Raw genomic sequence first — 12,098 nt, forward strand, 5'->3', positions numbered from 1 at the left:
AAGTACACATGGGCTGTGTTTTTGCAGACCCCGGGTTGGGGTAAAAACATTTAACTTTGAGAATTTTTATAAGTACTCATGGGTTGAGTTTTTATAGGACCCCAGGCAGAGGTAAATCTCCATTTGATAGAAATTTTAAAGTACACATGGGCTGTGTTTTTGCAGACCCTGGGTTGGGGTAAAAACATTTAACTTTGAGAATTTTTATAAGTACTCATGGGTTGAGTTTTTATAGGACCCCAGGCAGAGGTAAATCTCCATTTGATAGAAATTTTTAAAGTACACATGGGCTGTGTTTTTAAATCTGATTGTCAGTAAATAATCGACATAATGAAATTGATTCGAGCTATGGAACGCTTAAAGCAGAGTTTTTCATTCATATTAAGAGCAAAGATTACATTCTGGGGTGAGTGAGGACAGTGCTTACATCAAAATATCATAATATAGATGTAGATGTGTTTCCCGGGTGTGCACCTTTTCCTTATTGGTAGAATTTCCTTAGGCGGGTTCCATGCCAGGTGTTGGGGACCTCGGTTCCGCTGAGGTAGCTTAGCTTGTAAGTTCCTGGACGGATCACTTCTTTGACTATATAAGGGCCTTCCCAGTTTGGCTGTAGTTTTCCCTGGTTAGTTGGGTTCGAGGCTTCAGTGTCCCGGAGTACTAGATCTCCTCCCACATATTCCCGTATTCTGGCTTTCTTCGTAAAGTAAAGCTTTGTTTTTTCCTTGTAGCTTTCCATTTTTTTTACGGCCCGATCTCTTACCTCGTCCAGGAATTCGAGGTTGGTCCTGAGGCCTTCTATGTTGGAGACCTCGTCAAAGTTGGTCACTCTGTGAGAAGGGGATCCGGTCTCTATCGGTAACTGGGCTTCAGTACCGTAGGCGAGCTTGAATGGAGTCTCTCCGGTTCCCGTCCGGGGGGTAGTTCTGTATGACCATAGAACCTTCGGGAGTTCATCCGACCAGTTCTTTTTAGAGTCTTCCAGTCTCTTTTCCAGACCTCGGAGTATAATTCTGTTTGTGACCTCAACTTGTCCATTCCCTTGTGGATGGGCAACATATGCTTTTTTGTGTTTGATCCCGAGTTCTTTTAGATAGGTTTCAAAATCTGAACCCACGAACTGCGGACCATTGTCCGAGATTAGGACCATCGGGATCCCGAACCTCATTACAATCGTGTCTACAAATTTGATGCAGTCTTATTGGTTAATGGTTCGCATAGCCTTGGCCTCCGCCCACTTAGTCATATAATCTATTGCTACCAGGACATAACAGAGATCCCCTTTCGCTCGAGGGAAATGACCCATGATGTCAATTCCCCAGACAGCGAATGGGATCGGTGAGAGAACTGATCCCGGGAGGCTTGACCCCTGTTTTGGTACGTTGCTGAACTTCTGGCACTTACTGCATTTTTTGACATAGGCGAATGAATCAGCGTGGATTGTTGGCCAGTAATAGCCTTGTCTGATGACTTTGTAGGCTAGAGCTTTAGCCGCTAGGTGATCCCCGCAGATCCCTTCATGAACCTCCCGGAGGCAGTAATGCGCTTCCTCCGGATCAACGCACTTTAGAGTTGGTGCAGAGAAAGTTCTCCGGTATAACTGATTGTTTTCTAGAAAGAAGCGTGCAGCCTTATACTTGAGGTACCGGGCTTTGTTCTGATCTTCCGGCAGGGTACCGTCCTCGAGGTAGGCTATGTAGGGCGTCATCCAATTCTCCGGGCTGCTAACACAAAACACTTCTTGTCTATCGGTGCTGGGGGCTCCGAGTTCCTCGAAGTAAACCGAACTGCTTAAATCTGAAGTATTCTGGACGAGCTTGGACAGCTCGTCTGCTTTTGCATTTTCCTCTCTGTTTACCTGCAAGATGGTCGAGTCCGGGATGGTTTCCAGGATTGCTCTAACCATTTCCTGATATCGGGCCAATTTAGGATCTTTTGCGACATATTCACCATTGGTTTGTCTTACCACGATCTGAGAATCGCTGTAGATTGTTAACCTCCTTACTCCAAGGGATTTGGCTAGCCTAAGCCCGGAGAGTAGGGCTTCATATTCAGCCTGGTTGTTTGTTGCTTTGAAGGCGAAGGTGATGGCCTGCTGAATTACGAATCCATCCGGGCTGGAGAGGATCAGACCGGCTCCGCACTTTTCGGCTGTGGCCGAGCCATCAACATATAGCGTCCAAAGGTCCCGGTTGTTAGACTCTTTTTTTTCTTTGGAACTGGTTTCAGGCGTTTCGGGGGTTTCTGGGAAAGTACATTCCATGACAAACTCGGCCAATGCCTGGGCTTTTATGGTTGTCCTCGGGATGAATTTGATGTTGAATTGGCTCAATTCAATTGCCCAATTGACTAATCTCCCGGAGGCGTCCGGTTTGTGGATGATTTTGCGAAGTGGTTGATTGGTGATTACTCTGATTTCCCTGCCTTGGAAGTATTGTCTTAGCTTTCTGCTCGAGTGTACGAGGGCCGGTGTGAATTTTTCCAGGTTGGGGTACCGGGTTTCGGCATCTTTCAGGACTTGGCTCGCATAATATACCGGGGTCTGTGTGCCATTCTCCTCCCTGATGAGTGCGGAGGATACTGCTCTCTCCCCGGCTGCGATGTATAGGTAAAGGGGCTCCCCGGGCTTTGCTTTTGATAAAATAGGCGGGTTCATCAAATGTCGCTTTACTTCTTCGAACGTTGTTTGACAGTCCGGGGTCCACTCTATTAGCTTTTTGTTTTGGGCCCCTTTCAACAGTTCGAAGAATGGTAGACATTTTTCTGCCAACTTTGGAATAAATCTTCGAAGTGCCGCTAGGCATCCTGAGAGCTTTTGGATGTCTTTTTGAGTTCGGGGAACTGTCATTTCCATTATAGCTTTGATCTTCTCTGGGTTGGCCTCTATTCCTCTTTCGCTGACCAGAAAGCCTAAAAACTTCCCGGAAGGGACCCCGAACGTGCATTTTTCCGGATTCAGCTTCATGTTGTACTTTCTCAAGTTTTCGAAACACTCCCGAAGGTCCTGGATGTGTTCTGAGGTTGTGACCGACTTGGCGATCATGTCATCAACGTAAGATTCCATGTTCCTGCCCAGTTGCTCTTTAAAGATGGTATTCATCATTTTTTGGTATGTTGCCCCGGCGTTGATTAACCCAAACGGCATCATAACAAAAGCGTAGACGGCCCGGTGTGTGATGAATGCCGTTTTTGCAATGTCTGCCGGATTCATCTTGACCTGGTTGTAACCCGAGAAGGCATCCATAAAACTTAACATGACATGGCCCGAGGTCGCGTCTATCAGCTGGTCAATATTGGGCAGGGGGTAAGAGTCTATAGGACATGCTGAATTGAGGTTTGTATAATCCACGCACATTCGCCACTTGCCGTTGGGTTTTTTGACCAGCACAACGTTTGCTAGCCAGTCCGGATACTTAATTTCACAGATTATGTCTGCCTTTAACAACTTCTCGAATTCTTGGTCGATTGCCTGTTGCCTTTCCGGGGCGAAGTTCCTTCGCTTTTGTTTGATTGGTTTTTGCTTTGGATCTACATCCAGACTGTGCATGGCCACGGATTCATCGATTCCTGGCATGTCTTCCGGGGACCAGGCGAATACGTCAGCGTGTTCTTTTAGTAGGCCGATAAGCTCCTTTTGGAATGTGGTTTCCAATCCTTTTCCGATTTTGATTTTTCGGGTGGGGTTCCCGGGTTCCAAATCTACCTCGATTGTCTGTTGGGCCGGTTCTACCTTCGTCTTCTCCTTGCTCTCTACAAACTTTTGAATCCGGGCGTCAGCGTTGGTTACACTGTATCCGGAGTCTTCGATCATGTTCACATCCAAACGAGGCCTTTTACTCAGGTGTTCTCGATGCTTCTTTCTGCTTTGTCCCTTGGGCAGGGACATTATTCTCTTCCGGTTTTCGGGTTCCGTTTCTGCCATGACGAGTGCTTGACCATAGCATCTACCAGCCATTTCCCTATCTCCTTTCAGTTCTCCAGTGCCTCCTGGGGTGGGGAACTTGAGTTTCAAGTGGATAGTTGAGGGGATCGCCCTGAGCTTGGTGATAGTGGGCCTACCAAGGATCATGTTGTATGAGGAGGTTGCGCTTATCACATAGAATTTCATCATATGGGAGACCTCTCGGGGTGCGGTTCCAAATATGATGGGAAGATAGATGATACCCCGGATTGGAATCATGGTGTTCCCGAATCCGTACAAAGGGTCTTCAAGACAGGGATCCATTCTGAGGTGTCCGAGCTCCATCCTGTTAAGCGTGTGCTCGAATACGATATTAGCAGATGAACCATTATCGACTAGGATTCTTTTTACCTCGTTGTTTGCGACGTCGAGTGTCACCACTAATGCCAAGTTGTGATCCGGATCGAGGCCCTCATAATCAGAATAAGAGAAGCAAATCGGTTCGTCCTCCTGAGTCTGGATCATCATCACATCATTCTCCCGATCCGGGCTCCGCGGTGGAGAGACTGTGCCACCGAAAACAACATTCACCACATTTTTCCCTCTTCCCGTGGCTCTGTCTTTGTCATTCGAGCCCCTTTGAAGATACTGGTTCATGTTTCCTTTCTTGATTTGGTCTTCTATGAACATCTTGAGGGAGAAACAGTTTTCAGTAGTATGGCCATGATCTTCGTGATAGCCACAATGCTTGTCCCGGGCCCTGTTTTCGGGCGGCGCTAGCAAGGGTTTTGGCGGATAATAAAATGGTTTGCCCTTGACTTCACGCAAAACGTCGGCCCGGGGCCTGTTGAGGGGTGTCCACTCTGGTTCTGGCTTGGGTTCCTTCTTGGCCTTTTGTTTCCTTTCGTTTTTTCTTAATCCGGGGGACATTTCCCGGGGTGGGGTTCCCCGAGACTGCTGAATGTAGTTGGCTTGTCTGTCAAGCTTGTATCTCTTGTCTCTCCGGAACGACGAGCGTCGCTCCGGAGACTCGTCATCGTCTTGTATTCTTCTATTCATCTTCATTGATTTGAGGAAATCATTTTCCTTTATGAACTTTGATGCCAACACGTATGCTGACGCCAGGCTTTGGGGCTCCCTGTGAATCAGGTCTTTGACATAGCCTTCACAAGATATCGGGTGCAAGTTTCTTCGAAAGATGTTTACTGCCTCCTTTTCTTCTAGGTTGGAGAGTTGGTTGATTGCTTCCTGGAATCTTTTGATGAATTCCGGGAGGGGTTCCTTGCTTCTTTGTTGGATTGTTTCTAGGTGACACATCTGCAGCTCGTTCATCCGGTTGGCCCTAAATCTTTTCAAAAATATCTCGCGGAAGTCTCTCCAGGAGTCCACGCTCCGGGATGGTATGCGGCTGAACCATTTCTGAGCGCCCCCCTTCAGTGTTGATGCGAAGAATCGGCATCTAGTCAGGTCGCTGTAATCATAAATATTGGATATTTGCTCAAAATAGTTCAGATGCTCTTCAGGGTCAGCCAGCCCGTCAAAAGAGTCGAAATTGAAATGTTTCAGCCCTGACTCTCTAGGGGTGGCTTCCAGACTCTTTGTGAACGGGGTCGCTGCTGCCCCCACTTCCATGTCGCCCTCCACTTTCCTTTTAAGGTCTCGAAGGGCCCGGGCCATTTGTTCTTGCTTGGACTCCTTCTCCGGTTCCGAGTCTGAGGAAACGTGAATCCGGTGGGCCCTTCTCTTAAGTTTGGCCTCCTCCTCCCGGATCCTCCTTTCTATAGATTCTTGGGCTTTAGCCTCTTCTTCTTTCCGGATTCTCTCCCGGAGGGCAGCTTTTCTTATTTCATCTCTGGCGTCCTCTGGTGGCTTTTTTAAATTCTTCGCAATCCGGTCGAAGACGGATCCCCGAGATTCTCCGGACTGTTCTTTAGACCGCTCTCGCTGATCCCCTGGGCGGGTCTCCGGCTCGGCGTTCTGCTTTTCCTTCCACAAGTCCATAGCCGCCTGTATCTGTTCCGGGGTCATGCTTCCCCATGGGCTTGTGGTGATCCCTGTGTGTTTGTGGGCAGCTTTTTCAATGACTATTCTCTGATCTCCTGGTTGGAGATTTTGAGAGGGAGTCCGGGTTATGGGGAACCCTTCGTCCAGGTCTTCCATGTCTCCATCCCTGGGTTGGGGAGGAGGCGGTGGGAAAGAGGTGGAAACTGCTGCTTTGCTTTTTTTTGTAGTCATGGTTACTTGGAAATGCTATGAATTTGCAATAATAAACCTTGTAGAAACGGGTCTGAGAGATGGGTATTAGGGTTCTTACTGGGAGATGGTGTTTCACGTTTCTGGGAGGTGGGTTCCCCTCCTTCTAGCGCCAATGATAATCCCAGATCACCCCGGGACCTTCTCCTTGTAGGGACCGAACTCAAACTCCTTTTAAGCTGTAACAATGGCCGTGTGCGGTGTAGCTGTAGGGTGGGAACCTGCAAAACAGAACCGGAGGGGGGTGGCGTCCCCGCGGCACCTCCGGCGTGAGGATGAGAAAGGGTTTTGAGGAGAAGAAGGGCAAAGTTGGGATTATGCAGATACGTTTGTGAGGAGTACGTGTGTGCATGTAAGTATATGCGAGAGAGAGAGAGAGAGAGAGTGAGAGAGTATATATGCTTGTCCCCTGTAACCTTCCTTCTGTTCCACCTTTTATAGGCCTCCTACTAGGGTTTAGGGGTTTGTCCCTTTTCATCTGGACCGTAGGTTGGCCTTTTGGACTGTAGGGCATCTGGACGCCTGGGATGCGTCAGAGTACTATCAGATCTGGACCGTAAGAACGTCCTGGATTCCGGGTGCCTGGAAGGTGGTGATGTTGCCACGTGTCCTGGGCTCCCCAAGGTCAACGCTGGATCCGTCAGAGTACTATCAGATCTGGACCGTAAGAACGTCCTGGATTCCGGGTGCCTGGAAGGTGGTGATGTTGCCACGTGTCCTGGGCTCCCCAAGGTCAACGCTGGATCCGTCAGAGTACTATCAGATCTGGACCGTAGGAACGTTCTGGATCCCGGGAACCTGGACGGTGGTGATGCCGCCACGTGTCCTGGGGTCTTATGTTTGGGCCCTGGGCCTCTTCAATTGGGCCTGACTTATTATGGGCTATCATATCTCATTTATGAATGCCAGGCTCACCAGGACTACAATAAAAACAATTCTTCTCATTCCGGCTCTGAATAGTAATTGATTATCATTTTTGATTCTTAATATTTTTCAAATAATAACTATATAATATATAGTATAAAAAATATTAAAAATTAAAAATATACGTGCGTACATAATTTAAATTCCGGTATATTTAGGGCTTCGATTAAAACTAGTTGGTCAGAACCGTTGGTCAGTCGGCGAAAACATTGAGATATTGGCGCAAAAAGTAATGGACACGAGGTAGGTTTGTTATATGGTTCATGGGCATTTGAATTTCTGATGTCTTCAAGAGTAGCAAAATGTTAGGGTATAAAATTAGTTCCTAAACAAACTAGATTAGTTCATCTCCGATTATATGATATTTATTTTTAATTAAATTATTATATAAAAGTTAATATATGTAACTTTTAAAAATATATTAATGATGGTATATTTTTAAAGTCAAGTTCTATGGAGAACATGTTTTTGTTGGAGACCAAAGAAATCACTTATATTTTGCAGCTAAAATTTTGTATAAAAATTTTGCAAAACGTATTATTTTATGAATTATGTTCTACAAAGATCATTATTTTATTCCAAATCTTGAACATCATACATGTACCGCATGTATAACATTCCAAAATATTTTATTCTACGAAACATGTTTAGTTTGCATAACATTTGTTCAAATTGCAGAACATATACATTATACTTATTAAACTTATATGATCTTCAATAATTTTAATGAATTATTGATATTCGTAAAATATACTTCACAAAATAATATATTTGATAATGTTTTGATTGCAGAATATAGGTGGTTTCCGAGTTCTTCAATAAAAATGTTGTCTCCATAGACCTTTCTCTATTAGATTATATTATTTATAAATAGACATATTTAATATTTTATTCAAACATATTAAGTGGATATTTACAATGATGAATGATGAGTATGATTAAATAGTTTAAGTGTTTATAAATTTATCCTAATATTGTTGCAAGTCATAGGTTCGACTCTGTCTCACTTCAAGGATTTTTTGATAACAAATACCCATGTTATAATATTATAAGTTATATTAGCTAAAAAAATTACAATGGTAATAAAGAGAGAAAGTGAGATTAAAAAAAATTAAGGAGATATAATCCATATGAAAATGCAAAAGGAGATAATTAGTGAAGGAAGAAAAACTAATTAATCGAGGAGAAGAGAGATTTAGTGAATTTTTTTAAAGGCAGTGGAGCTTGCAAGCATCAACTTTGAAGGAGGGCCAATTTAAGGAGAGAGTGAAAGATTTATAATTATACTCTCTTTTACTATAGTATATAAATATCACATGTCATATGTTTATTAGCTAAATATAAATTGATCATGCATTCACAATAATAATATCAATTAAACTATTTTATATTACCGCATTATTCATAACATGTCATTTTATAACTAATTTTGTGCATCTTGCATTACACTTAAAATATACTTCCTTCATCCCAAAATGATCTTCCCGTTTTAATTTTCGTACTGTTTATTGTAAGCGATTGACTACTAATTAACATATAATCTATAAGATCAAACATGATGAGTGATTTTGTTGAATTCGTATTTATGAGTATTTTAATACAATGAAGTTTTTTATATTTAATATTAATACGAAATTAAAGATATTAATAATCAAAAGTGTGTATTGGCAAATGTGTCCAACATAAATGAGAAACGTTTTTAGGGACGGAGGGAGTATTAATTAGATATATTTTGTCTAGAGTATTGTATTTTTCTGTTCTGAATAAAACATAGCATATTAACTTTAAATAATTGGTGTTTTGTCCGTTAGGTATTCCTCTGTGTTTGGTATTCCTTTGAGATGATTGTACATACACTTACAACGTCGGTAGCTATTTGTTTTGCCTGTTGCTACCTAAATTAACAAAGCACCGAATTTTCTAGCGATATTAAAAAAAGAGTAATGTTAAAGGTATAAAAGAAAGTTACAAAAAATTGTCATAAAATGACATGGCATGGCTGATGTGACAAAATAAAAAAATTCAATTGATCCTATTGATGTAACTGTACGGGGTCCATTTATATTTTGACATGTGTCATTCGTAACTATTTTAGTAACTAATTTTGTACCTCTAGCATTTTCCTAAAAAAACCTTATTTTAAGTAAAACAACTATAAGAGGCATCATAAAACCTTGTAAGCATAAAAATGCATATATGGGAAAGACATTCAATCGATCCCATGTTTATTCAAGTAAAATACAAATAACTTTACATATTCTGATATTGTGACGCACTAATTAAACTCTCGCATTTCTTCTGTTTTTTTGGTGTGCGTGAGTTTAATTGAGGAAAAAAATAAAATAATGAAAGCACCAGCATTTAAACCTTAACATTGAGCAGCACATGGGAGAAAATCATTATTAAAGCAAATTTATGTAGCAAATAATGGATGATCAGAGCATGCGCATGCACAAGGTGACTCCATTGCCAATCGAAAGCTGGGAAATCTCAATTCTGTGGTCCGAAGCTAGGCTGTTGTTGAAATCATCAATAGCTTCTCTGATAACACTAAATCCTTCATGGCCATTATTGCAAGGTACATCTTTTACTTCCTCCTCAGTGGCGATTGCACCGTAACATAATGTGTTTTGGTAGGCGATAATACCTCCAAGCTTCACCATTTCTATCACTTGCTCATGGTACTTTTTGTAGTTTGGCATGTCAGCATTCACAAACACGAAATCAAATTCTTCTCCCTGCTTATGTTTCAAATGATCATTTGCTAGATCCAACTAATCGTCTACAAGTTTCAATTGCAAGAATTACTAATTACCTTTTTCACCATCTCATCTAAAGTAGGAAAGGCATCTGAATGAATGAAGTTGATTTTATGGTCTACGCCAGCTTCACGAATGAATGGCAAGCCGACTTCGTACCCCTCCCTAATCGGATCTATAGCTACTATCTGCCAATTATTTTCACCATTACGGTTTATCAACATAAAGAAATACTAAAAATTACAAAACTGAGGTGGCCTATTACAAGACTGTGAAGAGTGCAGTTAAGCAGATCGATTTCAGTACCCTGACACTAAGGCCTTGTTTGGATTGGGGTTGAGGAGGGAGGGGTTGGGTTGGACTAAGTTGGGTTGAACACTTATCTCATTTGGATGTAGGTGCGGAGTTAGCAGGGGTTGAACCCTTGACATATTTGATTTGGAATTTTAGTAAGGTTGATTTTCATCATGTATAAATTATATATTGAAAAAATTAGTGAATATTTTTATATTTAATCTAAAAATTTTCACTAAATTTTAAAATATTTTTAAAAATTAAAAAAAAATCAAAGAGAAAAAAATGGAAAAACTTTAATAGAGAGAGAGTGAGAAAGAGAGAATGAAAGAGAGGATGAATAAAAAAAAGGTAAGCTGCCAACACCGATTGGGGTGTTGGAAAAATTCAATTTTTGTATTGCAAATTAAACCCTTGATCTCGTGAACATTGTTCATTGAACCCTCACAAAACACAACCCCTACTTTGACAAACTTTCCCAAACATTGTTCTCATGAGCTCGTCCCAACCCAACCCCCATCCAAATACAGCCTAGCTATCGATAAAACAACACCCACAGACTAATCAAAGTGGCCAAACACACGGTGTAGAACTTACCTGGCCATTATAAGGCAATGCAAGGGCAGCAGTTAGGAGAGAATAACCAGTGAACACACCAATCTCTAGTGTCTTCTTTGCGTCCATGGCTTTCAAAAGAATAGACAAGAATAGTCCTTCATCAGGAGTCACTCCTACTTCCGCGCTGTACAAATTGAGCATGATTACAAATCTAGTTATAAAGTTGAGCTTTCTAGTTTACCCAAATTAACGGAATGCAACTAGGTGTAGTGAAAAACACATGTTGGTATTTCAAATGCTGGATTTTTGAACTAGTGCAAGTGCAACCTGTGTCGTGAGTAAAGTGCGAGTACACAAAATGCACTTTACTTATTTGGACGAATACATCAGTTCTTGAAGCCATTGGATATGTTTGCATGCAAACAACATATGAAATCTAATCTGCTTTTTGAATGAACTGATTACCTCATGCCATATTTCTGGAAGGTGGCTTCTCTTAATTTCTTAAGTTGGTCATGTTCCCTTCCGAACGTACTAACATTTAAGATGTACTGAACACCACCAATTCAGCAAAATAGTAGTATCTTGAGTATATATGTACTCTGCTGATAAACTTTCAACTAAAGAATCACTTAAAGCAGCACATTCAGTACCTTTTGAAGAGCCTCACTCTTGAGAAGTGTCGTTCCGACTGGTGCTTCTGCCATTGAGGATCGTTGACACCTCACTCCCTGCTTCAGCTACTTGGCCAAGTACTGCTGATGATAGCCAACATCCATCTAACATATATATACTCTAATTTTGCATCTTTATTGAATTTTAATTTTTGTATTTTATGATTTTAAACTTTTGGCACATATTTCATTTTTTGTTTAGGTAATTACAAATATTTTTTTATGAACAAAAAATATATTTATAAATTTATAAAAATGTTTAAAAATATATTGATTAATTACCTGGTCAAAACATATTGAAGTATGTGAAAAAATAAATTAAGTGTGATATAATAAATAAATACCGTAGAGAGCCTACCACATGATCTACTTAATAATCTTGACTTTTGTTGCCCAACATTTAAGAAATTTCAAATTTACAAAAATGATTAGGAAAAATATAAAAAGAAATACATAACTATGAGAGGAGCCTTCAAACATCTACCCTAGTAATTGATTGTAAAGAGGTATTGCAGAAGTTAGGTGGTCAATTACACCAGAGTGGCCAAAGCATTTGCTTTGCAGTACAAAGGTTTAACCAATCATAGTATTCAATAATTTAACTGTCGGCCAGGATTTTCTTGCGAAATGATATTGGCGTGTCCCGTGTCCTCCAAAGGGGGCCTTCAAATTAATAATATTAGCATGTATCCCTCTCGAGCCAGTAATTTGGTACATGACACGTGAATATGACAC

At 41.4% G+C, this 12,098-nt stretch overlaps 2 protein-coding genes across 2 annotated transcripts; both read right to left on the minus strand.

The window, feature by feature from the left end:
• Positions 1-481: 481 nt before the first annotated feature.
• LOC141714518 (uncharacterized) lies at positions 482-1,150 on the minus strand. Its single transcript, XM_074518033.1, has one exon. It carries the CDS (start codon positions 1,148-1,150, stop codon positions 482-484), a length of 669 nt encoding a protein of 222 aa, XP_074374134.1.
• An 8,095-nt stretch (positions 1,151-9,245) lies between these two features.
• LOC141674753 (putative caffeoyl-CoA O-methyltransferase At1g67980) lies at positions 9,246-11,489 on the minus strand. The gene is made up of 5 exons (XM_074481453.1): positions 11,343-11,489; positions 11,155-11,240; positions 10,729-10,873; positions 9,894-10,025; positions 9,246-9,816 (listed from the first exon to the last, which is right to left on the minus strand). The coding sequence occupies exons 1-5, from the start codon at positions 11,394-11,396 to the stop codon at positions 9,514-9,516; spliced, it is 720 nt and encodes a 239-aa protein (XP_074337554.1). The 5' UTR covers positions 11,397-11,489; the 3' UTR covers positions 9,246-9,513.
• Between the last annotated feature and the right edge of the window lie 609 nt (positions 11,490-12,098).

The sequence above is a fragment of the Apium graveolens genome, chromosome 1 (genome assembly GCF_009905375.1).
Source record: "Apium graveolens cultivar Ventura chromosome 1, ASM990537v1, whole genome shotgun sequence".
In the NCBI taxonomy this organism is placed as follows: domain Eukaryota; kingdom Viridiplantae; phylum Streptophyta; class Magnoliopsida; order Apiales; family Apiaceae; genus Apium; species Apium graveolens.